Source organism: Mya arenaria, chromosome 17, assembly GCF_026914265.1.
Source record: "Mya arenaria isolate MELC-2E11 chromosome 17, ASM2691426v1".
In the NCBI taxonomy this organism is placed as follows: domain Eukaryota; kingdom Metazoa; phylum Mollusca; class Bivalvia; order Myida; family Myidae; genus Mya; species Mya arenaria.
This window is the reverse complement of record NC_069138.1, coordinates 42,096,280-42,124,095: the sequence shown is the minus strand read 5'-3', so window position 1 is coordinate 42,124,095 and position 27,816 is coordinate 42,096,280. Positions and strand designations below refer to the sequence as shown.

General features: G+C 38.8%; 1 protein-coding gene across 1 annotated transcript; it reads left to right on the top strand.

Moving 5' to 3' along the window:
* Positions 1-755: 755 nt before the first annotated feature.
* LOC128223687 (uncharacterized) lies at positions 756-21,593 on the top strand. The gene is made up of 18 exons (XM_052932996.1): positions 756-1,064; positions 1,655-1,818; positions 3,989-4,107; positions 5,320-5,420; positions 7,243-7,340; positions 9,521-9,656; positions 9,759-9,932; positions 10,254-10,314; positions 11,872-11,963; positions 12,532-12,661; positions 12,924-13,025; positions 13,642-13,710; positions 13,905-14,047; positions 16,503-16,620; positions 18,135-18,325; positions 19,315-19,499; positions 20,750-20,888; positions 21,114-21,593. Exons 1-18 carry the CDS (start codon positions 819-821, stop codon positions 21,234-21,236), a joined length of 2,391 nt encoding a protein of 796 aa, XP_052788956.1. The 5' UTR covers positions 756-818; the 3' UTR covers positions 21,237-21,593.
* Positions 21,594-27,816: the final 6,223 nt, after the last annotated feature.

Sequence of the window (27,816 nt, the reverse complement as noted above, 5' to 3'; positions counted from 1 at the left end):
TCGGGCCTGATGATCAATTATAATCGAAAAAACCAATCGAAAAGACCGCAATCAGCGAGGATCGTGTTGATTTTGTCATAATTGATTATTGAAAACATATTCAAATACGTGTTATTTCTTGTTTTTCTTCATATTTCGGGCAATTACTTGTCGACCATTGATCGTTTCTCACCACTTATATAGTAAGTATATGATTCGATTCCAAACATTTATTACAATTACAAAAAGCACATGAAAATCACCAATGACCAGAATGGGGATAGTACATGTATGTGTATAAATGATAAAGATAGAATTTCCATATTTTCCTAAGCCTCAACAATTATTTCACTTTGGTGTTCAAGCATTTAAAACATAATATTATTTTACATAAGATGTTTTTAATGGCTACATAGACATTTGTTATATTTCATTAATATGTATCTTTGCGGTTTTGTATGTCTGATAAGTTGTAATTTGCGATAAGATCTTATGATCGCGACGACTGTAATCTAAGAACAGCGTTTTGTTCATGGAATTAAAAAAAATGCTTAGTTCACAAAAATAGAGAACATTTTCTGATGCATGTACATTGTCAGGTTTTCAAATTCGTTTATGTTTGCGGATGTCAAGAACACTAAACAACCTCGCAATCTCTAGGGTATTTATCAAAATACAAGTATTGATATGGATTTTCAAACAACTGCTTCATTGATAGCTTATCTTGACCAACAAGGAAGAATCGGATAACCCTCTGATATGACCGATCAAATTAAGAAAAAAACGCCATTGTGCGACCGGGTTTCTGTGAGGCAAAACGTTATTCAGTGAACGCAAACATGAATATTGTTGCCATCGTTGTATTCTTAGCAGCCACCCTGTTGTCTGTTACAAACGCTATCGATAAAACCCTGCAGCCAAATGCGTATGGAGCTGACGTCGTGGAAGCGGTCGTGAATGTTATCCGTGATTCGTGCCTCTTTGCCGAAGATCGTCGATTTCTCCGACGACTCGCGTACGTGGAGTCGCAGGATGGCTCGGCACCAAACACCTTCAGGTCAGGATACTATGGAGGAATTTGGCAGGTAAGATTTGCGGTTTTGTTATTTGTGTTTTCGATACGGATGGAAAAATCCGACCCGAGGGCACGCGCGTAAGCTGATTACGAGGCTTGCCGAGTTACCGGCCACGGAGCGCTCTAAGGTCGGATTTTTCGATCCGGATCGGAAAGACTTGATTGCTTTTAGTCTTGCATATCTTAAATTATCAATTTGTGGAAAAAAATGACGTAGAAAACGCACTTTTGTACTTTTCATCAAAAAAGCGCGTGCGACGTTGTTTACTGACGTCATAAAGCGCAGTAATTTTAAATCACTATTGAAGTCAAATAGTTCCTCTAAAAATCGCGTTTACGATTTGAATAAAAATAAGTATTGCATACTTATATTCCTTATTGCATTTTATGGAAATGGCATAGAATAAAAGAAATAAGAAGTGGCGCGTTTTTGCGCGTGACTCATCTTAGATGGGGGGGGGGGGTGTAAGACGGGTTTTCCCAGCACTGGTCACATGGCCGGAAACACACGTCCGGCATGCAAGAATAGCTGTTATTCATTTCAAGTTTGACAGTATATTTTAGTATAAATGTGTTACACATAAAATCACACTTCTTCAGGTTGACGAGAATGAGTTCCGCGCTACCCAGAACAAACCGTTATTGCAATCACAGTACAACCTAATACTTAGTCGGTTTGGAATCACCTGGAATGCAGTCAGGTGGCAGGATCTGAGGAGACCGCTGTATTCTGGCATCGCTGCGGCACTCTTCAGCATATATCGGTACTTAAACTTGATCTTTTATTTAGTTCTTTAGTAAAAGAATGAAAAATGTAAAAGATGTGTTTTTATTTAATTGAAATCTAAGTTTGCACTCAATATGAGGCAGTTTTTATCGTTTATTGTAAGGTCACAATGACTCATATTTTTTCTCCGGAAATAGAAAACATAAGGTTGTAAAATATCTGATGAGCACGGTTATCTTTGGCCTATACATGTATATCAAACATTAGAGAGAAAAACTTCTGCCGCCGTCAGCGACTTAGCGTACTGTTTAATGTATCACGTGGATGTAACAACTACAACATGATCCCACGAAGCATCCATACATGTACAGTTTTTGTTCGTCTCCCTTTAACTAATCATTTAACTCTTTAAATTACGCTGGCAATAACGATGAATGAAACTTTTGAAGAACTGACCGACCAAAGTCACTGTTGACACTGCCCGACAAAACACCATTGTCACTGACCGTCCGAAGCCACCGTTGACACTGACCGTCCGAAGCCACCGTTGACACTGACCGACCTAAGCCACCGTTGACACTGACCGACCTAAGCCACCGTTGACACTGACCGACCGAAGACACCGTTGACACTGACCAACCGTAGCCACTCTTGACACTAACCGTCCGAAGCCACCGATGACACTGACCGACCGAAACCACTGTTGACACTGACCGACCTAAGCCACTGTTGACACTGACCGACCGAAGCCACCGTTGACACTGAACGACCGAAGCCATTGTTGACCCTGACCGACCAAAGCCACCGATGACTCTGACCGACCGAAACCACTGTTGACACTGACCGACCGGAGCCACCGATGACACTGACCGACCGAAGTCACTGTTGACACTGACCGACCGAAGCCACCGTTGACACTGACCGACCGAAGCCACTGTTGACACTGACCGACCGAAGCCACCGTTGACACTGACCGACCCAAGCCACCGTTGACACTGACCGACCGAAGCCACCGTTGACACTGACCGACCGAAGCCACCGTTGACACTGACCGATTGAAGCCACCGTTGACGCGGTACAAATTGACGTTCTTTCATTGGAAAATGGCATTGCGATCGTGTTTGATTTATGAAAGCGTTTTTTTTGCAAACAATAGTAGTTTCAGTTTAAAAAAAATCTATATGAATCACAATCATATATCAGGAATATAAGAACCTATTTCGTGCAAATGATGAAAAATAAGATTTCATTCATTTTCGTTCCTAACCATATTTAAGATATAGGCTTATCTTGCTAGAGCATGCTGAGTTTTTAACTTGCAAACATGACAAGCATTTCCGGTGAACATAGACATGCTGCAAAATTCGGTCTGGCATCTTTGTTGCCCCAGAATTCACGCCACTTCTTATCTTTTTACTGTATGATTTATGACATTCACACAATAAAACCCAATTAAATTTATAATTTTACAATACTTTTAATAAAAAAATGAAATAAATAATCAAAGTCAAAATCGCGAATCTAAGAGGTATATAAAATTGTCGCGAATACACAACATAGCACCCGCTTTTTAATAAAATGAACAAACCATTTCATTTTTTACCCAAATTGCTACTGGAATGTATGCAAGGAGAGGAGTGATCATGTGTTTCCAGTCTAGATCGAACAATCTTACCCTCGGGCACGCTGCGTTGCCGTTAACCTGACAATCCTCGTTAACTGTAATCTATGTTGTCCGGTTAGCGCAGTGGATAGCTCACTCGCTTCTCATCTTGGCGACTTGGTGATTTCTGTTGTTTGGTCAACAAGCCGGACAAGTGGTTTTCCTCTGGGTACTCTGGTTGTTTCCCACAACACAAGACCACACTCTCGCGTAACAGCGTACCAACGAGAGTTATTTGTATAAAGTTGTAATAACTTTTATCACAATCGTTTTAAAAAAGAACTCGTTTAAACGAACGGCTTGTTCTTGCATGGCCTGGGGTCAGATTTGTTCTTTATCCTGACCGAAAACAAACGCGTAAGCCCTTAAATACGTGCTTGAAGTAAAACAAGGTTCAATGATTTTTCGTAATTAAGGTGAAAGTATGGGGCAAATATATATCTTATATCTCAACATACTGACAAAAAAAAACACTATTTTTTTCTGATGAATTGATTTACCTACATCAGTTTGTTAATGTTTCGCTGGTTTTATGATTGCATAGTGCTGGGCCATCTGGGATGAGCTGGAAACTGGAGGAGCAAGGGTTGTTCTGGGGTCACAACTTCCACGGCGGCAGACCGGCCAACAACTTCACCCAACTTGCTCAGATACTTGACCTTGGTAAGAGTAACAGAATCATCCATATCGATCGCATAAACATAATTGAAATGCACGTACAAATTAGAATATCATATATCAGCAGATAATTTCTGGATGGCGATTCACCCGGGGGAGACCAGCCAACTTTGCCCCATTTCTTAACAAGAGTGAGCGTGCAAGCATATCTCGGCATAGTTGTTTAGAATTCTTTTTAAATTTAATAGCGTTCATATTAGTGTATGTATTTACTTTGATCATAGAAAATGGATCGAAAAAAGATGACAGTTCACAAAAGTGATTATACCTATACTGGCTAGTTTCACCTTAAAACATAGCACTTGTTGTGTTTTACGGCAACTTCTGAAGTATAAACGGTAATCACAGAAATTATACTTAACTATATATATTGTTTCTGTTTTGTAAAGAGGTTTTATCGTCTTGACAATTATAGCCGTCATTTGGGAAATGACGAGCCATTACTGGATAAAGGTTGTCTTTATTTCTGGGCATTTCTATTTGCCGTTGTGACAGTAACGGTTCTGACACATTCATATGTAAAATATCCCAATATCAGAACGATGAATTTAGGGATGGGTGGTGTAGCTAAAGTATTTTCCTACTTTTTTCTATACGATTATGCGAGTATCAGCTCCAATACAAATTTAAACATGTACTCGTTAAAAATGATGTCTCGCTTCCAACTGATTTTCTTGTTGCCCTCTCAGGGTGCAAGACGAACCAGCAGGCTGACCTTGTGTTTTTCCTTGATACGTCTTCCAGTTTAACAGCGAACGATTTCACGCGCTCCATCACGCTACACAAACATAACAACATTCCAATGTTTCAGGGTGCAAGGCTAGCCAGCAAATTGACCTCGTGTTATGGGTGGATACTCCTTATAGGCTGATAGTAAACGTCTTCACGAGCTGTTCCAATAGGTTACACTAATCTAACAATATTTAAATGTTTCAGGGTGCAAGGCTAGCCAGCAAATTGACCTGGTGTTATTATAGGATACTCCTTATAGGCTGATAGTAAACGTCTTCACGAGCTGTTCCAATAGGCTACACTAATCTAACAATATTCCAATGTTTCAGGGTGCAAGGCGAGCCAACAAATTGACCTGGTGTTTTTGGTGAAAACTTCTTCTAGGCTGGTGTTTCTAGGCTGATAGCGAACGTCTTCACGAGCTCCAATATGTTACACACATCTAACAATATTCCAATGTTTCAGGGTGCAAGACGAACCAACAAGTTGATCTGGTGTTTGTTGTCGATACGTCTTCCAGTCTAACAGCGAACGACTTCACGCGCTCCATCAGGTTTTTATCTGAGGTACGAAATGCCCTCGAACGCACACATACACACATTCAAGAGCAATTTAATAATCATCAAATGGTTTCTCACCTTACCCTTACTATTAGTTATTTGGTCTGTTACTGACCCACTACGGAAAAATGGGGGGTCTGTGAAATTTATAGGGCACGAGGCGTCAGGCGTATGCATTTTTCCATAGTGGGTCATTCACAGACCAAATAGCTGATTTATATCATTGACCACCTCTCATGAACAAAAATGTTAAAAAATATAATTAATTTTAAAATATTTTTTTTAATGATATTGTCTAATTTCATAAAAAGCTTAACTCACAATTTTTAACAATTTTAATGTTTTAAACTAAACAAAATAGCAAAGAAAACTTCACAATATATAAATATATAATAAACAACAAAAATAAATAAATAAAGTAATGAAACTAGATTATATCACAGGTTTAACTTATTTAATGTAACAGTCAATCATCACAGCTTAAACCATTGAAAACTTAACAATCAATCATCACAGCTTTAACCATTGAAAACTTTACAGTCTCATCGGATCACATATATTTATCGCAGTCAATAAATATGATGAAGGTCTATCCAAAACCGACCCAATGTTTAGTCCAACTCGACTTTCGGTAATTCTTCAAAATCTAGATTTTCCCCTTCTCTGACAAATAATCCTTCAGAATTTTAGCCGCAAATGTATTTGACTTTAAAGTCTTCCCTGCGTTTAAATTCAAACGTCTCTCTTCTTGTTCTAATGCTGATGTTTCTCCAAATCTTAACCCGGAAGCCAATTTATTGGTTTTTGCCTGACGACAATATATGAAAGGTTAAGGTCGGAAGGGGAATGCACTCATCTCGCGTTATACTTGACTATTTCGTCTTTTAGAAACCGGTCGTGTCAATGCAGACAGGGCAACTAATAAATTTTACAGTCATAATATTTGTAGTAATTTTCGTGATACCAAAAGTGATTTTTAAAGAAAGAAACGATGAATGGCGGCCATTTTTGTCGACTATTGACTTTACTGACCCACTTTAGAAAAATAGTGGGTCACCATGTGACTTCTCTAACCCAATGAAAAGGTCAGAAACTAGTGGGAGGTGAAATAATATATATTAGTTTCCAGAAACATTACAGTTATAAAGAATTTTAACTTTCGATGTCATGTGACCCAATACATAAAGTTGGTATCATTTGGAAGGGAATGGCTTAGTGATTTTTAGAACTAAATAATTGAAAAAAAAAACACTACAGATTATGGCAGTTTGTATTTTTGTTCTTTTTTCAACTAAAAACTAGAGTGAAATGAACGATTTGTTAATCTGTTAACTTCAAAACAAGTTCGAGTACAACTTTAATTTTTAAAGAAAGGCCCTCGGCCCAAAATACAATATACACAGTTTAGTAACCTTAAATATTTGTGTAACTTTCTATGTTTTCTTTTTTGTTATCTTGTACACTTTGCATATGATTTATCAAATTCTGGAAATCCTGTTTTTTATTATACCATGGATAAATATATAATATGTTTTTTCCTTTTTTCATAACATTTTAAAAATACACGGAATTCGTCTTCAACGCCTCTGATATCAAAATTAACTCAACAGTTTCCACATATTCAATCCCCTCTCGGAATCCCTTAATGCCGATATTTCTGAGTTGTTGGAATATCTTTAAAAAAAATGTACAGTTTTGTACACCAATAGAAACGTATGATCCCACGAGAGTTTGGCGTCGATATGATGTCAACATGATTCTTGTAATATTTGACGTTAAACAAATACACTGGGTATGACGTCACTTTAAAGTGAAGTGAATGTTGCAGGTTGTGGACGGGTTTGAAATCTCCCCGTACAATACGCAGGTCGGATTGGTGACGTACTCATCAACTGCAAGAGTAGAATTCCATCTTAACCAACATACGTAAGTGCTTTAGTTAAAAGTATAGTTAAAATAAAAGCTATACGTTCAAGCCAATCGGTTATCGGCCGTTGGGCGGATGATCGCCGATAATCGATTATATCGGCAAACATTCGTAACTCGGCGATCGGCGACCTCATCGTTCCATGATCGAAAAAAAACAAACAACAAAAACAGTTTGCTTGAATCTAGTAAATTTCCAACTTAATATAGCGCAATAACTTAGAGGTAAGGGAAGTAACCGCTACTTTGAGTTTTAACCGTACTTTCCTTTAGTTTTTCTTTGCGTTCAAATCACTTTATGATGGCGTTCCGATCTCAAAAATGTCTTCCAGGTGCTGGAAAAGTGCAAATTATTTCAGCGAAATGCTTAGCTGGACGGAATTCTAGCTCGACATTGCAGCTCGACATTGATTATTACCTATATAATATCAAATGTCGAGCTAGAATTCCGTCCAGCTCGACATTGAATATTTCCTATATAATATCGAATGTCGAGCTAGAATTCCGGCCAGCTCGACATTGCAGCTCCACATTGAAGATTTCCTATATAATATCGAATGTCGAGCTAGAATTCCGTCCAGCTCGACATTCCATCCCGACATTGAATATTACCTATATAATATCGAATGTCGAGCTAGAATTCCGTCCAGCTCGACATTGCAGCTCGACATTGAAAATTTGCTATAGTATAGCGAATGTCGAGCTAGAATTCCGTCCAGCTCGACATTGCAGCTCGACATTGAATATTTCCTATATAATATCGAATGTCGAGCTAGAGTTCATTCCAGCTCGATATTGCAGCTCGACATTGAATATTTCCTATATAATATCGAATGTCGAGCTAGAATTCCGTCCAGCTCGACATTCCAGCTCGACATTAAAGATTTGCTATATAATATCTTATGTCGAGCAAGAGTTTCGTCCAGGTCGACATTTCAGCTCGACACTGAAGATTTGCTATATAATATCGAATGTCGAGCAAGAATTCCGTCCAGCTCGACATTGCAGCTCGACATTGAATATTTGTGATATATAAAATCGAATGTCGAGCTAGAGTTCCGTCCAGCTCGACATTGCAGCTCCACACTGAAGATTTGCTGTATAATATCCAATATCAGGCTAGAATTTTGTCCAGCTCGACATTGCAGCTCGACGTTGAAAATTTGTTATATAATATCGAATTCTTGACGGAATTCTAGCTCGACATTCGACATTATATAGGAAATATTCAATGTCGAGCTGGAATGTCGAGCTGGACGGAATTCCAGCTCGACATTGAATATTTGCTATATAATATCGAATGTCGAGCTAGAATTCCGTCCAGCTCGACATTGCAGCTCGACATTGAAGATTTGCTATGTAATATAGAATGTCGATTGTCGATTGCCGATGGCTGAGCCAACTTCACACACATATTATTTCATATATAACAGTCAACTTAAGTAAACCTCACCATGAAATGTTCCCTTACTTCATAAATCTTGGAATATTTATTTTTTTAATTATTTTTAGAATTATTCAATGTGCCAGAAATAATACCTGTTTTCCGACTGAAGCATTAGAAATGAAATATACATGAAAACTTAAGTCCTTATGGATATATATCAGAAAATGATGCTTTTGTGATACTGCCCAATTACAGCCAATTAATCGGATAATCGAGACTCAGTCATGATGTGATATTCAGGCCTTTACATCGAAACTGCTTAAGTGTACCAAGTTTAAGTAACTTTTTCGATTATCCAAAATACATTTAATTTGATTTTGATAAATATAAAATGTTTATTGTGATAATTCAAAGGTTAATATATTGTCGACCAGGGCTTTTTATTGATAGTTGACACGGTGTTAAGAATAATTGCCTGAGGGCTTTAGCCATGCAGGGTTTTATGAAAATACATTTTGAAACAAAATAGGAATAGTAAGCAGGAAGTCTGAAAAGAGAATACGAATGAGACACAACACATTGGATTTGGTTGACATTAGCTAATGCAAATAGCGAGTAATTGGAAATTGATATAGCAAGCCCTTTTACGTATTCTCACAATTGAATTAGACGTTAATATTTCGATCGTTCGCTTATTTCTTGTTTGTTTTGAACGTGCATGACACCATTAAGCCTATTCGGCAGAGGTCAACAGTTTTGAAACGGTTGTGGGTACTCATTTACTGTTTTTCAGTAACAACGTGAGCCTCCACAATGCAATCAACGGTGTCCATAACGTTCCTGGAGCTACACAAACCGACAAGGCAATAGACAAGGCAATAACGGAGGTCTTCTCTTCAGGAAACGGTGCGCGACCAGGTGCTGTTAAGGTATGAGGTTGTTTTGTCCAAATTAAAAAAAAAACTGCGAAAAAATATTGATCACTTATCCCTTTTCGTTCCATTTTATTAAAACCATTACTTCCGTTTTAGGTGATGGTGGTTATAACTGATGGCAACAGCGATGACGACCTAAATACGCTAGACGCTGCTAACAAGGCCCATGCGGCCGGCGTGGTGACGTTCTCAGTGGGTGTTGGTACATCCATTGGAAAAACAGAGCTCGACAACATAGCAACCGATCCCGACTGTACCCATGCGTACACGGTTAGTATATTTTTTCCCCTTTTCTTGCCTACAGGTATATACGTTGAGAGGGAGCTGCTGTATTTGACACTTTATTACAACAACGATACGTTACAAGAATGCCTTTTATCTTTCCCTGTGGCGAGAAGTTTTATGCCTCGCGGAAAGCGAATTTTTGGTAGCAAAATCCCAAAAGTGCTCTGTATATGCCAAGGTTTAGTTAAACCGAAATTCAAACATGCATATGTAAATATGCTGGTACGTATTGTTGTACATTTTATTCTTGAAAGAAAGGCGTTTTTTGTAACGATAACTTATTTGTCTTTACGTTTGATATTGTAGGTAAAAGGTTACGATGAGATCAAGTTCTTAAGAGAAGAAATACAAAAGGCTACATGTATTGGTATGTACATAGTTCGTGCATTATTGTCTCTTCGTTGGCAAATATAATACGAAACAACGCCAGTGTATCACCTTAATGTATATCATTTATGAAACTATGTTTGTCCATATTAGTAATAACTGTTTCAAATCAAATATTTCCTCCATTTGCAAAGATAATACATTTTTGCAATAACGATGAGTATAAAAGTCATTTGTTACACATGTAAATATGATAAGTATAATTTTCCTGTCAGCGCCGACCTGATGACTAGACTATATTTATTTCCGCTGTTGAATACAAATAATTTGATTCGTGCAAATGGTTTACATCAACGAATATTCATTAAACGATTTGCAGGATAAACCCGCTCTTAATGAACTTATCTTGGTTTAATGCTACTCGCTTGTACTCATGCTAGATTTAATAATGCTTCTATAATTAATTATACTGTTATAAATATATTTCTCAAAGGCTGTAACCCCAACATTAACTATCGATATTTGAATTGATGTAATCTGTGTCTGCTGTGAACCGCCGTTGTCTGCTTTTCCTTAAGGATGTGTTATGCTTCCGTCCTTGAACCTTTCAACGAAATATAGGGTCAGTTATTCAGAACTATGTTAAAGTTTACAACGTTGTAAACGTCGTCTTTGTTAACTGTCAGATCTGTATTGCTCTAGAATTTGTATATGCATATTGTATGCATGTATTTAAGCATATATGCATATAATATTTCACATTTTAAAGTTAACAATGAAGCTGTTAGCAACGTTGTTAACTGTAAAGCAATTCTTAAACAGTCGGCCCACTATAAATGTAAACCTCATACAAGAGCCGAGCAGTCTCAAATTTAGCGAATATTCTATTTTAAGGCAAAAGGATTCATGTTAGCACACATTCAGTGAGACACATATAATCATACTATACTACAAACACGTCACTGAAATATGAAATGTTTTGGTTCTCTTCCTTGCAATGTTAGTGAAAAGAGCAAGAACTAGTGTTTTACGAGCGCTTAGGGCCATTTCACCAAGGATTGTTTTGGTCCCGAGAGTACCGGATCCCTTTTTTAGTCGATCGGCCCTTTTTTGCAAAATTAGTCGGGAGCCTGCGTGCACTAAACTGCACTAACCTATACCTTCGGGGTAAGATCTGGCGCGATCGGCTACTGTTTTTAAACAAGTTGAAAAACAGTAGCCGATCAAAACCCGTTGCCCGTGGTCGCCTTGGTCGTCCGAGGGTCCCCTGAAGGTCCACTATTCTCGCTCGCCCTCTGGAGCTTTCGTTTAGCCTCTGCCGCTCTCTTCCGAGGGTCGTGCCTAGTCTCGTCGGAGTGTAAGCACCCGACCATCACCAGATCCTCGGACGACCAGCCCGCATGGTCCCGTAAATCGGCTTAAAAAATGGGGACGATTGGAAGCGATTCAGGACGACAATCTGGACGATCAAAAAATAAATCATGGGGGATAATCTGGTACAGATCGGGCCGATTGAAAAAACAAACAATCCTTGGTGAAATGGGGGTATAACCTGGTTACCATTGTATTATTGATTCCTTGTTGTCGTATTATTCAGCTCCCCTGTACATCAACCAGACATACAGCTGTCGCCTTGACCAGTGCCCTCCCTTGGCGGTGCTCACCGGACCAAACGGTACTACCATAGAGGTGAGGCAATCGCTTGTTTAAAAGGGACGTGTAAAATCCAATTGCGATTACAATATTCTGTGATACTAACACAAGTATTACTTGATAGTATACATACCCAAGATGGCTTGAAAGCATAAATGGACATGTTTGTCATGTCTGTTATATTGCTTTTGGTACGTATGCATTTTTCCGATTGATGACTGTTTGTCCTTTAAGTTTCAATTTCTTAAGAGGGTATGTACGTTGTAATAATAATATTAGTAAACACATACTGTTCACAAGCGGATCCAAGGGAAACAGCAGCACCCCCCCCCCCCCTCCCCTTAAATCGTCCAAGATAACTTTTTAGTTCAATATAGGAGAGAAAAAGTAATTAATTACGCCTAAAATGCACCATTTCGGACTAGAAATTCCTTAAATTTGTAGCTGAACCCCCTGCCAACATTTTAAACCAATTAAATATCGGCTCTAAGGGAGGGGCGCAAGTCAAAAGTTTTCCCTCCCCCCGCCCTATTTTACGCCCCCTTTAACGTCGAATCCTGGGGCCGCCCCTGCTGTTAACATAATATTCTTCTGTCGATTGCAGACGAACATTACATGTGGAGGAATGAATGTGTATTCCGCCTTCAGCAATCCCTACCCCAGCGGCGCTCAGTATGAAACCATCGACTATACGTACATGGGGAATATGTCGCAACACTTCTTCAGTACTGGAGGTAACACTCAATAAATGTCTGTAACATGTAGGTTAAGAAATACAAGTATGAAGTATACATATTTGAATCCCTTTTAAAAGTAGAAAACACACGAGAGTTTATTGAGCCAATTGGAATGATGTTTAACAGAACTGATTTAAATCACTTCGTGAATGTTATTGACTATGTTTATATGTTTAGAGACGAGAGGAGTAGTTATAAATGTGCATTTGAATGTTACTCCTTTATTTATTTAATACATTGCTTTTGTTTCTGTTCGAAGGGAAAACACTGTACATCAACATGAAGGACAGCTCTAGTGGCAACATATATAGAACATGTATAGCCACAATTACACCAAAATACGGCGACCGGACTGACCACAGTATGCTATATGTATATTCCAAGTTTCTCTTTGCTCGATTCATCATGTTAAACAACGCTGTTTTAAAACCCAAGATACAATCGCTCATTATCCTATCGGGTTTTGTGTAATTCAGTTTTATCAGAATACTTACGACCAAAACTTATTAATGAAGTTACTGTTGTAATGTATGCATAGTGTGTTTTGGCAATGTAACAGTCGAACTCCGTTGGTTCGAATTCGCTTGGCTCGTATTTCTCGTTGGCTCGAGCTGGATGTTAAGAACCGATTTCTTTATACTGATGGTTGAATTCCCGCTTCATTCGAATTTTTCAAGACTTGGAGTAATGTCGCCGGTCCCTCGGTGTTCGAGCCAACGGGGTCCTACTGTACTTTGGTAAACGCATTTTTATTGAGAAAAAGTACAGCACATGTCAATATAATTACATATTCAATATCTTGGATTAGAACGCTAGATTTGAATCATGAAGTGCCTTTCATTGGCAATACTTTGACCACAAACATTTTAAAACCACAATCAATATTAATTTGAAAATCAAATTCGTTGGACATTGAGCGCCTGCACTAATCATCGTTTGTTCATCCTAATCACATTTTTATTTCATTTTTTTTTCAGGCGTGACTGTTAGATGCTATAAAGATGGCGTCGAAATTCTTTGCAAGGACGAATATTTTAACTGCACTGGTACTGTTCACTTTATTTCATCCATCCTTATACAAAAAGAAGTATTTAGAGTTCGAACTGATTATGGCATTACAAGTTTATTAAAGAAAGATATTTATAAATAAGTAAGTTAGGTAAATTGTTTCAAACGGTATCCATACGCTGAGTATACGACACACCATTCCTTCCATTCATATCTAGATTATTTTTTTCAGAAAAGTGGAACTTTAACAGCCCCTGTACCAACGCCAATATTCTGGCCGGTATCACAAAGTTTCCCCACCCCTATAACAACAACAAGTTCTTGATGTGCGATCTCTCCGGCAAGATGTACATCGTCATCTGTCCGCCCAGAGAGGTAAAGGCTGGACCTTTATACCCCATATCGCTGATATGAACATATGTACAACACTGTCAAAGGGTCATATGGGGGTCATATAAGGAGCATGAGGGGAATATAAGGAGTCTAAGGGTCAGATAGGGAACGTGAAGGTCATATCGGGAGCTTGAGGTAATATAAAGAGCATAAAGGTCATATAAGGAGCATAAGGGTCATATAAGGAGCATAAGCTTCATTTAAGGAGCACGAGGGTCATATAAGGAGCATACGGTTCATATAAGGAGCAATAGGGTCATATAAGGAGCATGAGGGTCAGGTAAGGCGTATGAGGGTCATATAATGAACGTGAAAGTCATATAAAGAGCATGATGGTCATGTAGGGAGTATGAGGGTCATATAAGGAGCATGAGGGTCATATAAAGAATATTATTGTCATATGAGGAGTTTGAGGGTCATAGAAGGAGCATGAGGGTCATATAAGGAGCATGAGGGTCATATAACGAACATAAGGGTCATATAAGGATAATAAGGGTCAGATAAGAAGCATGAGGGTCATATAAGGAGTAGAAGGGTCACACAAGGAGCATGAGGGTCATATAATATGCAAAAGGGTCGGATTAAGAGCAGTAGGGTCATATAAGGAGTAAAAGGGTCATAATCAGAGAAAGATGGTCAGATAAGGAGCATGAGGGTCATATAATGAGCAAAATGGTCCGATTATAAGCATGGGGTCATATAAGGAGTAGGAGGGTCATATAAAGAGCATGACGGTCATATAACGAGCATGATGGCCATAGAACGAGCATGATGGTCATATTAGGAGCATAATGGTCAGATTAGGAGCATGTGGGTCATATAATGAGTAGGCTGGTCATAAACGGAGAAATAGGTCAGATAAGAAGCATGAGTGGCATTTAAAATGTATTTGGAAATGTTAAGAGCGTGGGGGTCATATATGGAATATGAGGGTCATATAAGTATTATGAGGGCACATTAGGAGTATGAGTGTACATTAGAAGTATGATGGTCGTATAAGTAGCATGAAGGTAATATAAGGAGTATTAGGGTCATATAAGGAGCATGGGGTCATATAAGGAGCATGAGGGTAATATAAGGAGGATGAGGGTCATACAAGGAGCTTGAAGCTCATGTAAAGAGTATGAGGGTACATACAAGGATCATTATGGTCATATAAAGAACATGAAGGTCATATAATGAGCATGAGGGTCATATAAGGGGCATAAAGGTCATATAAGGAGCATGAGGGTCATATAAGGAGCATATGGGTCATATAAGGAGCATGAGGGTCATATAAGGAGCATAAGGGTCCAATTAGGAGCATGTGGGTCATATTAGGAGTATGAGGATTATATAAAGCGCATGAGGGTCATATAAGGAGTATACATACAAATAGATCGAAGGTTATATGAGGAGTATGAATATTTTGTAAGTGTTAACTTTATCGACAGATTTTAACTTAATAATCCAGACGCAAATTACCGCTTAAGTTCCACTGAGTAAGTATTTGGTTTGCCAAGTTAGTTATTTGGTGATTTACGCATGCGCAAATCATAGTTAAAAAACATTCGTTTAATAAAACGGCGCCAACGCATGATTTAATATGACCTCTCAACCTATAACTGTTAATCAATTGACCATATTTTACGAGACAGATTTACGCTTTAAACGTGTTTTATATCAATATATAAACATGTATTACAAACATATGTTTTGAGTGATAAACTTGTACCTTACAACATAATTCATTGATGGAAGATATTAATTATTGATAACAAGATTGTAACCGTTTATTAGAATGCTGAAAACGCACAAATATTAAATGACATGGGTCCTCAAAGGTTTATAGTGATCAACTATCATCTTATAATGTATAATGTAGAAATACCGTGTGTTCTGCACCTTTCTTTCAAATTTAACACGGTCTCCACCAAGAGAACCATTATTTTCGATATTTATTTATCCTTGTTGGTAAATTTAAAGATGCACTCTTACTCCCAAATAAGATTTAACACTATTAGTAATATTATTTTAAATTCCAAAAAAAAGATGAAAACAATGTTTCTTATGAAGGATACCAAGTTTAATTTGAAAAAAAGGAGCACAAAACACGATATTTTCTTCTTATGAGACTATAGTAGATCGGAGTAAATATTTTAGCATTCGCCAATCATTTAATATTTATGCGCTTTCTGCTATTAAATACACGGTTACAATCGTGTTATCAGTAATTAATACTTTCCATAAATGCATTACTAGTATTTAGTAAGTAGTTAAAGGTTTATCAGTCAAAATGTATGTTTGCTATACATGTGTGTGTGTCAATTTAAGCAATTGTAATAAATGTTGTAAATATCATTTAGAAGTAAGAGTTCATCCTTAACGTTATGAATTCATTGATCATAGTTCACGGGATAACGTACCAGATGTATTGATCGTTTTACCTGCTTTCCAGCTGTACTTCAAGGACTGTAGCCAGTGTCTTGGTGAGAACTCGGTATCCAGTTCCGGGTGTGGCACCTCCTTGGCCCCGACCGTCGCCAACCCTTGCTCCAGGGCGCAGATCCTGGCGGGTAATTACATCTTATACAGAATTGCTGTTATCAAATTGTTAAAAGTTCGATGCAGCCTACGAGAAAATCCATTTAAAGAAAGTCCGTTCAAACGATTTTAGCAATGGGAACTTGTTACAAGAATAAATACCTTTAGAATCGGTGGATACACCTTATCTATCGATAAACCCTCAACTTACAAGAACTTACAAGAACGATTGGAGCGCCTATCGGTGTGGTAGCGCGCTCGATTTAGCGCATGCGATGAATCTCTTTTTAAGTTTGAACCAATGAAATGCTTTAACGAAATGGCGGGCGCGGGAATCTTTTGATTGCGTAATACTGTAAGGCGCCCTCAAGCGGATCTGTTGAATGATTAGATGTGTATTGCTAAGGTAAACTTCAAGGTGCTGAAACGGGTTGATTATTCTCGATAACAACAGCTATTTTATAGTTAATAGCTGGTATTAATATCCGTGGACAGATCAACAGCCATGTTTTACTTGGTGACCCCTAGGTATTTGGGTACCATTTGCAATGTCGGATCCAGGAAGTGATATTAGTGGAGGCATAATTAAGTGGCGCAACCTTTTGACATGCGCCATTCCCTAAGAACCGAAATTTATATGGTTTCAAATGTTGACATAGGGTCTGGGGAAAGCCCCTCCCACCCCCACCCCCCACCTATGAATCAGCTAGTGATTTGTGTAAAGTAACAATATGTTACTGTTGGAACGATACATATAGTGCAAACTTGTGTCATTTCACTGCCAATTTCAGTTGAATAAAAGAAAAAGCGTTCAATCTGACATACTTGTATCTGTTATGTATCTTGTTTCATTTAATTAACATAGAAGTAAGCAGTAAGCAACAACCTTCACAATGGCAACAAACGTACAAAGAGTCACAAGGCATCAACATTAAGTATATACTAATTTAGTTTAGCTTGAATATGACGCAAGTTGATCTTTTAGAACTCTCGAGTTCGTTTCCTTGGCAGATCCCAGTACTGTTTCCTTTTTGAGAGGCTTAAAGGAAATACCTCTGGTGAGATCGAATCGACTTTTCCACTCGCCTCTGTAGGGATCGCCATTAAACAGTTTTGCCAATGATGAAATGGCAAGCCTATTTGTTCATCGGATTTCTTAAAGCTGCACGCTCACAGATTGACAGTTCTGACAGTTCTGACTATGTTGAGTTTATGTCTCGGAATCAGCTGTTTTTGTTACCAATTCCTTCATATCAGTCATATAAGGTGATTCTCAATATAACATATCTCATTTGTTTGGAAAACTGCCGAAAAACTGTTTTATCTTAAAGCGTAAGTGACAGTTTTAGCCATAATTTTCAAACGTATATATTATGAAAATCTGCGATCTGATCTTTTGTCAGCCGTGTTGTGTCACTGGTATAAATACATTAATGCAATTGTTTTCTTATTCCAAGGCAATTTTGTTTTAAATGTCGAAACGGTCATTCTGTGAGAGTGCAGCTTTACAGTTTAAATTATTTTGCTAATTTGATTATCTACGTAGGTAACCTGTTCTTCCCGTACCCTGGTGACGTGACCAAGTTCATCCACTGTGACATCTGGGGCCATCCCTGGGAACGCAACTGTCCCGCAGGGGACGAGTGGGACCAGGGTCTTCTCACCTGCTTCGTTGCCAGCACTTATAGTCCCTGTAGACACCACGTGCCCGGCACGCCGTACCTATATCCCCACCAGGTGAGATTCCCTCTACGGTGTGCACCTTGCGTGGATTTCAACACTTAGTTGGCGTAGACGCAGTGTTATGAAACTAAGAGTACTATTCAAAGTTAAAATGCATTATATTTGGGGGTGATTTCTAAATATATAGATTATTTTAATTGTGTTTATTAGTTTGTTTCAGTGTAAGATCGAAAAAATATTTCACCGAGTAAGCATCACAGGCTATATTTCACGTGATGCGTAGCCACGATCAAAATATTTAACTTTGGCTCTCAATCGGTCATTTCACTTTCGCTTTCAGTTCAAGTAACAAACAAATAAAAAAAATCATTTCTATACCTGTTTTATAACTAGTAATGCAAATGGCTTAATTTAAAGTTAATTTTGTTTCTACATCGGACTCCTTAAGTCTCACTTTTAATGTAGTCTGATTTGACATCCATTTCTATAGAGTGCATTTCATATTGCATTAGTAAATATCATTTATATGCATCTTTTGGTTATTTGTCCGTTTAAAAGTCGGTGAATGAACGCGTACTGGAATCGAATCGTATACAACAGACAATTAAGAGATGTCTATGGAGCATAATCTGGATTTGGCTACCAAACTATGGCCAGTAAAATGCCTTTTCCAAGGAATATTTATATTGGCGATATTTGAATGGTCTCGGTTGCTTCCATTGGGTGAAAACTCATATCTAAATAATCTTGGCAGGTCACATGCTTACCTGATAATGAAGCTCATCAACTGGCGAAACTGTTCATTTAAACTTACCCAATACAGTGTTGGGAATACTCCGCAGAGATTAATAACCATAAATGTACTAATTTGAATGATTTGATCGGTTAAGGGACGATGAGACAATGTTTGACCAGCCAAGCTTGTCACACTTTGACCAACCCAAGGAATAAACCAGATTTATACAATTGACAGCTTTACAAATGTACTTTATTTGAATAATGTAGTTTAGTGTTTCTCATTGATACACCGTGTCTTTCCCTAGTGTGACCCTCACCAGTACATTCACTGCGACACCAACCACCAGTCGTTCGTCCAGTCGTGCCAGCTGGACTACGTGTTCCTGAAAACCACCCAGACCTGCGTACCCAAGGGCCAGTACGGGACGGACACCTACTATAACACATGCGGGGGAAGCACCACACCACAGTACTATGCTACGACCGCTGGGTAAAACTTGATTTGATAACATTGTAAACAATAACTCATAATGAAGGATGTACTTTTGCTGTAAATCATTGGACTGGTTAAACATGTATAGTGAAGAAACATAAAAGGAATAAAATTAAGTAAATGGGTGTGCCACTTTTACAAACGAGCTCTTGATGATATTCATTAACTGTTCAATATGACTTAATTATCCAAAATTGCTCGATGATTACCCATGTAAATTTGTATGCCATAATGATTTCGGGTTTTTCAAGTTTTAAGGAAATTACCATTCAGGTAGTGGCTTTTATTTGAAATTCGTATACTAATATCCCATTCGGAACTCCTCGGCCATTTTTTCAAAAACAACCTCGGATGTATATGGACGGTTTACATACTTAAAAAGTGGTACGTTTAAGTCCGCTGCAAATAGATCGCGTAGTAATCTTATTTAGTAGTTAAAATTTATGACTTAACTCTTGGGAATCGTAATTATGTTTGCAATAATACACTTCACTGGCAATCAATTTAAACTGAGGGCAATGAATACAACTCTTAAACACTACATTTAATTAATGCTTTTATTCAAAAAAATACGGACTACTTCAACAGATATACCGGCATACATCCGAGGTTGTTTTTGAAAAAATGGCCGAGGAGTTCCGAATGACTAATATCCAATTAAATTGACTAGTTTCAATGTATCAACAATAAAGTAATCACAAAATTAAAGCAATTAAAGTTACAGATCAAAGCTCGTACGTTTGAACCTAGTTACTGGCAGCTATTCTCTGAACTCAAATGACACTCCTGTTTGCAAAGAAAGGAAGTGGGACATGCGTGTCCTATCAGTTGAATTAAGCACCTTCACCTTGCAGTTTTGCACCGATGAGTCATATTTCCCGCCCAAATTTGAAAACAAATATATTTCAAACCGGTTGAAGTATTGTTCGAAGTCTCCGTGCCGCCGCAGTAGTTGTGTTTATTCTGTCAATCATAAGAGTGGTACACCAAAAGTTTAGGTTTTAATTCAGCACAGTCTAATTAAGTTTGGCAGTTCGAATTAAGCGGTTGTGTCACGTGATATTTATTCGCACATAACTGGCTAACTTAAACTGTTCAGCACTGAGGCAAACACGGTTTTGAGGTAACAATGCCTCTGTACAATACTTCAAAACGGTCAATCGTTCTGCAACAAAATATTATTATTGGCATGTCACATATGCAATTGAATAACTGGGGACGTTAATTGTACTATTCAATATACGCAGGCAAATCGGCCCGACCGCTGGCTATAATGGCGGCTATACGTACTCCACCCAGCTCTGGCAGTCCCCATGTACACATGCAAACATCGCAAACAACGAGCTCTACTTTCCAGTCACGCAAGACCTGCACAAATATATCCAGGTTTGGTTCATTCAGAAAACCAAATTTTTGAGCTTAAACACAACAATTATATCAGACTTTCGACCTAATAAGGTCTGTCACAAACCCAAAAGACAATCGTAGCACATATAATGTATATTGATATATTTTACAAATGCGTTTTGACTTATATTACCTTTCCCTTACAACGTTGATTTAAATACCTTCAAATCCTAACATATATAAAAACATAACAATATATTCCAGTGTGATCTGAACGGACGCCAGTACCTGCGCACGTGTTCCGGTTCCGGTCGCGATTTCTATGACCCGATAAGCCATACCTGTGTGGACGGACCGGTCTTCGTCGATAACATCATCGAGGGTTAACTCCCAGTCGCCCACGCCCTTATGAACTTCCCGCCCCAGCCCCGTCAAAATGGATCTGACCGAAATATGGACCCTGACCAGAAATACATGCATACTTCATAGCACCATAAATGACATTGGATTTTTGAATGTGTTTTAACTTTTAATCAACGAAATAAAAGTGTAGTATAGGATGTATTAGACTAAGTATATGTTTTATTTAGATGAAACATTTAGTATTCAAACCACGAACTATCTACATTGTTGATAACATTTTGTCTAAGAATAGTTTCTTAACGGTACAAAATTCATTAATGTGCGATGTTGTAAATTCTATAAAAATGTATGCTTACATCGAATAGAGATTTTACAAGAAAATTTAGTTAATGTCAAATATGGTACTTTAATGGCATAGCAGTGATTTAACCTATTGCTTCTACTGATGTTGTGTTTTGAAATGAGTTCAAGGTAGAGCCTACTTTGATAGCGTTACGTTGTTAACCTGTTTGGTTTCAACAGTATACAGTTGTTGCATGGGCACTTGTGTAACTGTCAAAACTGTTGTCCCGAGATGGCGGGGATGACTTCTGAACTGTTGTCCCAAGGTAGCTGGGATGACTTCTGAACTGTTGTCCCGAGGTGGCGGGATGACTTCTGAACTGTTGTCCCGAGGTGGCGGGGATGACTTCTGAACTGTTGTCCCGAGATGGCGGGGATGACTTCTGAACTGTTGTCCCGAGGTGGCGGGGATGACTTCTAAACTGTTGTCCCGAGGTGGCGGGATGACTTCTGAACTGTTGTCCCGAGGTGGCGGGGATGACTTCTGAACTGTTGTCCCGAGGTGGCGGGGATACTTTCTGAACTGTTGTCCCGAGGTGGCGGGGATGACTTCTGAACTGTTGTCCCGAGGTGGCGGGGATGACTTCTGAACTGTTGTCCCGAAGTGGCGGGGATGACTTCTGAACTGTTGTCCCGAGGTGGCGGGGATGACTTCTGAACTGTTGTCCCGAGGTGGCGGGATGACTTCTGAACTGTTGTCCCGAGGTGGCGGGGATGACTTCTGAACTGTTGTCCCGAGGTGGCGGGGATGACTTCTGAACTGTTGTCCCGAGGTGGCGGGGATGACTTCTGAACTGTTGTCCCGAGGTGGCGGGGATGACATCTGAACTGTTGTCCCGAGGTGGCGGGGATGACTTCTGAACTGTTGTCCCGAGGTGGCGGGATGACTTCTGAACTGTTGTCCCGAGGTGGCGGGATGACTTCTGAACTGTTGTCCCGAAGTGGCGGGGATACCTTCTGAACTGTTGTCCCGAGGTGGCGGGGATGACTTCTGAACTGTTGTCCCGAGGTGGCGGGGGTGACTTCTGAACTGTTGTCCGGAAGTGGCGGGGATGACTTCTGAACTGTTGTCCCGAGGTGGCGGTGATGACTTCTGAACTGTTGTCCCGAGATGGCGGGGATGACTTCTGAACTGTTGTCCCGAGGTGGCGGGGATGACTTCTGAACTGTTGTCCCGAGGTGGCGGGGATGACTTCTGAACTGTTGTCCCGAGGTGGCGGTGATGACTTCTGAACTGTTGTCCCGAGGTGGCGGTGATGACTTCTGAACTGTTGTCCCGAGGTGGCGGTGATGACTTCTGAACTGTTGTCCCGAGGTGGCGGGGATGACTTCTGAACTGTTGTCCCGAGGTGGCGGGGGTGACTTCTGAACTGTTGTCCCGAGGTGGCGGGGGTGACTTCTGAACTGTTGTCCCGAGGTGGCGGGGATGACTTCTGAACTGTTGTCCCGAGGTGGCGGGGGTGACTTCTGAACTGTTGTCCCGAGGTGGCGGGATGACTTCTGAACTGTTGTCCCGAGGTGGCGGGGATGACTTCTGAACTGTTGTCCCGAGATGGCGGGGATGACTTCTGAACTGTTGTCCCGAGGTGGCGGGGATGACTTCTGAACTGTTGTCCCGAGGTGGCGGGATGACTTCAGAACTGTTGTCCCGAGATGGCTGGGATGACTTCTGAACTGTTGTCCCGAAGTGGCGGGGATGACTTCTGAACTGTTGTCCCGAAGTGGCGGGGATACCTTCTGAACTGTTGTCCCGAGGTGGCGGGGGTGACTTCTGAACTGTTGTCCCGAGGTGGCGGGGGTGACTTCTGAACTGTTGTCCGGAGGTGGCGGGGATGACTTCTGAACTGTTGTCCCGAGGGGGCGGGGAAGTCTTCTGAACTGTTGTCCCGAGGGGGCGGGGATGACTTCTGAACTGTTGTCCCGAGGTGGCGGGGATGACTTCTGAACTGTTGTCCCGAGGGGGCGGGATGACTTCTGAACTGTTGTCCCGTGGTGGCGGGGATACCTTCTGAACTGTTGTCCCGAGGTGGCGGGGATGACTCCTGAACTGTTGTCCCGAGGTGGCGGGATGACTTCTGAACTGTTGTCCCGAGGTGGCGGTGATGACTGTTACACAAATGCCCATGCAACAACTGTTTTATTACCTGATTATATATCTTTATTCAAACACGAACAATACAAATACTTTTGATAAGCGAATATATTGAAGATTCACAACAAACATATTACACTACACATTAATTTGGCTTTGCGTCTGGTAATGATCTTGATCATATAGATGATTGAGCTCTTGAAATTGCTTCGATATTCTTCGTGAACCAAGTAAAAATTCAAATACCAATACCTAAAATTCACGAGTTAAAACAATCTGTAGTTTATTTTTAGAATCTTGTTTATACCAATAACGTACCCAAGACGTAGCCACACGCGCGAGTAACAGTTCATACTTTTTACTGGCTATCAGTTCAAAACATTGTAATGTTGATTACTATTCGTAAAAAAGTCGAAAATAGTGAATTACATTTATATAGGACATCGGGTAATAATACATTTTGTGCTACATGAGTGTACAACACGTGCTGTTTAGAATGGTAATGTGTTTGTGGTCACATTATACCATTTGGTGTAGCTTGTGTCGAGCGGCTTTCAGCGGTAAAGTGACAGTATGGGTCACTTCAAGGCTATCTTGCCATTGATCTGTTACTAAATAAGAGCCGCTTCAATATATATATATATATATATATATATATATCAGCGCTATCCCTCACAAAAGACTCAAAAGGCCAGGCCTCTTCTTAGCCCATACCTTTGCTGGGCCTCTACGCAGCATTACTGATATTGGTACGACAATAAGTGAAATGAACGTGTATCAAATAAACAAATATGGCGTTCGTTGGCGCTATGCTATTTGTGATCTGTGGGGGCGATACTGGGCATGAACATTCAAAAGACGCGAATAAATGTAGAAAACACTGAGCTCCTGTCCCCGAAAAGGCCCCTAGACGAGTTGCTCGGAATTGTACATAATGATATCCTTTTGACGGATGTGGAGTACAGTGGGCAAACTAAGGGAATTTCTTCTGTAAGAATACATGAATACACATCTTGCCGATGCATAGAAACTGGCATTGCGGAATTATTTTGAATAATTTCATTTGTGTTTGTTCAGAACTCCGCTGTAGTGGCAAAATCGCCCGCCCCCTGTGTTGGCCAGGGCCCCATTCACCTACAGCTCAGAGACTTACTATTCTTATTTAAAACGATTGCGCATAGTTTTTTTCGAACGTGTTTTGTGTTTTGCATACACGTACTATTTGTGGTGTTTGCAACATTGAGCATAAGTCAGTATAAGTATTAGATTAATATACCTCGTGTTGTACCGCTGCTGTTTCATCTCAAAGATGCCGAAAGGGACATACCCTGAAAAAACTTTTTTGTTCTTTGAAAAGTAAGCAAGCTCTGAAAGAGAGTGTTGCAGAGTTGTAATTGACATAAATTTATATTTAAAATCATATGTTTGCATACTACAGTCGACACCCGTTCGCTCGAACTCCCAGGGACTTGCGAAAATACCATGAGCCTCGTAAAATTCGAGCCAAGCGGAAATGTTTACCTTCAGTATCAAGAAATCGGTCCTTTACATCTAATTCGAGCCAACGAGGAATTCGAGCCAAGCGAATTCGAGCAAATGACTGTAATGTGTTGACTGTGTACTCATATCCACTGAGTCATTAAAAAACGAGAAAAACAACAATACGTCTTTGGTTTACGACTTTTTCAGTGTTTTAGAACAACTTTCGACATCACACAAACTGTATCTGTTTCAGAAAATCCGAGCTACTAAACCAGTCAAACCTGTAGATATTCTTATTAGTCGACTATAACTTAAAGGGGCTGTACTACGTAAGACAAAATATCGGAGAAAAAAGAAAATTGTCGAAAATTGACATAAACTTGGTATCGATGTGTACTATGCATTGAAACTTACTAACTGAAGTACCACATAGTTTACGATTCATTTATTTTTCGCAGTTTTTTCGTATTTTTCCATTAAAAAAGATGTGAGGTATGTCTGCCTTGTAGAATTCATTCCATATATGTGATTGGCTAGTCGATGTTATCACGTGATATTACCAAGTTCGGTATATATATGTAAATACGTAAAACTTTTATACAATTCAATGATATCAGATATACAAGACAATATCGGTCAATTCAATTGGGCATATAAAGTCAAATTTATGTTAGAATCAATGGGGTTTAACGACGTTTGGCTAAATCAAGGTGTCGGAAACATTAATTACTTTTTATATATATCTTCAAACAAAGAGCGAGAGATATATTTATGCAAAAAATGGAATGAAGAGTTGAGAGACTCTTCGAGAGCTTCCTCCTATGTATTATTCTCAAACTTTAACTTCCAATTATACCTAGACAATATCCAGAACAAACATCACAGGAACGCTCTATCTAGGCTTAGGTTATCTTCCCATAGACTCGAAATAGGAATGGGACGATGGCATAAACCACACATAACCCCAAGAAATGAAAGAAAATGTCAACTTTGTAACACTCTGGAGGACAAATTTCATTTTCTCTTAGAATGTCCTTTATATCATGAATTACGGAAATCGTACATACGTCGATATTACTGGCGTCGCCCAAATATTATGAAATTCACTGAACTTCTTTCAACGAATAACATAAATACTATACGCAAACTATCGTGCTATATATTTAAAAGTTTTAAAATACGACAAAATACATACTATAATTAACACTTTTCTCCAAATGTAACATGTAAAGATATATCGGATATGATATGGATATCTTAAAAAATCCTCGAATAAGGCAATGCTTCTATAAATCATTATTCAACCAAATTAACATTTTCACTTGTAAATTTATTGTTGAAAATAATATATATATATTCAGTTGAAATTGTATTGGATTGCATCATCTCACATTCAATTTTTAATCGTTTTGAAAATATATATGTGTCTGATATAGAAATTGATGAAAATTGTAAAAAAGTATTATCATTGTGCATGCCGGAAATGTTTTATTCTCTATATCTTATCGTTTGAAATATGTATTACTCATGGGCTTTAAGCTTATAGTGAATAAACTATCTATCTATCTATCTATCTATCTATATAACTTAAATATTCCAACTATTTAGTGTATTTCTTCGTAGCTAAGTGGATACAACACCGGACCGCAATTTTGGCGTCACATGTTCTAAACCGGTCTCCGACTCGATTTGTATTGGTATGTTTTTACAATTATGATATCAAACAGTAAATCGTTTTATAAAATAATTGTCCTGAGATTCGTTACTTTTGGTGCCAATCTGGTGTACAGTCCCTTTAAATCAAGCGAGCTGCGTTATGTAATAGGGCGATTTGTTAGAACTTTAGTGAAGTTAACAGCATGATTAACGATATCGTTTTAAACATTTTTAACTTAGAATATTTGGTGATGTGCTCACATACTTGAATGTCAGTACAGCTGAATCACTTGTCTCAAATCTGGCTATCTATAAAGCAGCTTACACATATACATTACCTCTCCCGAAAGGAACGATTTGAAAGTTGACAACGGTGACGTTAACAACGTTGATTACGTTTTGGCACCAATATCACGAAAATACTCATGTTAAGTCTCAGTCTCACTCTCAACTCAATTTACCACATAAAAGCATACATAGTATTATTCAAAATCTTGTATGTTTTTATACTTTTTGAAAACGTACTTTCTCATAGAATATGTTATTGAAAGATTTTGACAATATTTCAAAGAAAACTAATTCTAAAGCAAAACATATACTTTAGTAATTGTTAGAAGGCAATGAATTGTACTCAAGTACATTTTTGGCTGTAGAATATTTTTCCCTTGGAATCTAGACCAAAGATTTAAATCAACATATTCAATGATAAAATGCGGTTTTAAAATGTGTAAGATCATATATTCATTTCAATAAATTATGATGTTTTATTGTAAAATGAGTTGATATTGAGTTTGAGATTTGACTAAGTATTTTCGTGATATTGGGGCCTGAACTATCATTCCATTGTTGTTAATCAATTTGTAGTCTGTTCGTTGATTGTATCACTAATTTACTAGCAATATAAAAGGAGTATTTATAATTGTAGATTATTATAACCACAATGTTTGTGCCAGGAGAATGCATAGTGAAATCTAGCAGAGCGGTCAACTTCTCTTATCTGACATTAGACAGCGAAAACAACCATGTACATCA

Bases quoted from the DNA above. Each gene is read 5' to 3' on its own strand.
- LOC128223687 (XM_052932996.1), top strand. From the start codon at position 819: ATGAATATTGTTGCCATCGTTGTATTCTTAGCAGCCACCCTGTTGTCT. The intron at 9,657-9,758 runs GTATGAGGTTGT...CTTCCGTTTTAG, and splicing joins CGCGACCAGGTGCTGTTAAG to GTGATGGTGGTTATAACTGA. The intron at 18,326-19,314 runs GTGAGATTCCCT...GTCTTTCCCTAG, and splicing joins CGTACCTATATCCCCACCAG to TGTGACCCTCACCAGTACAT.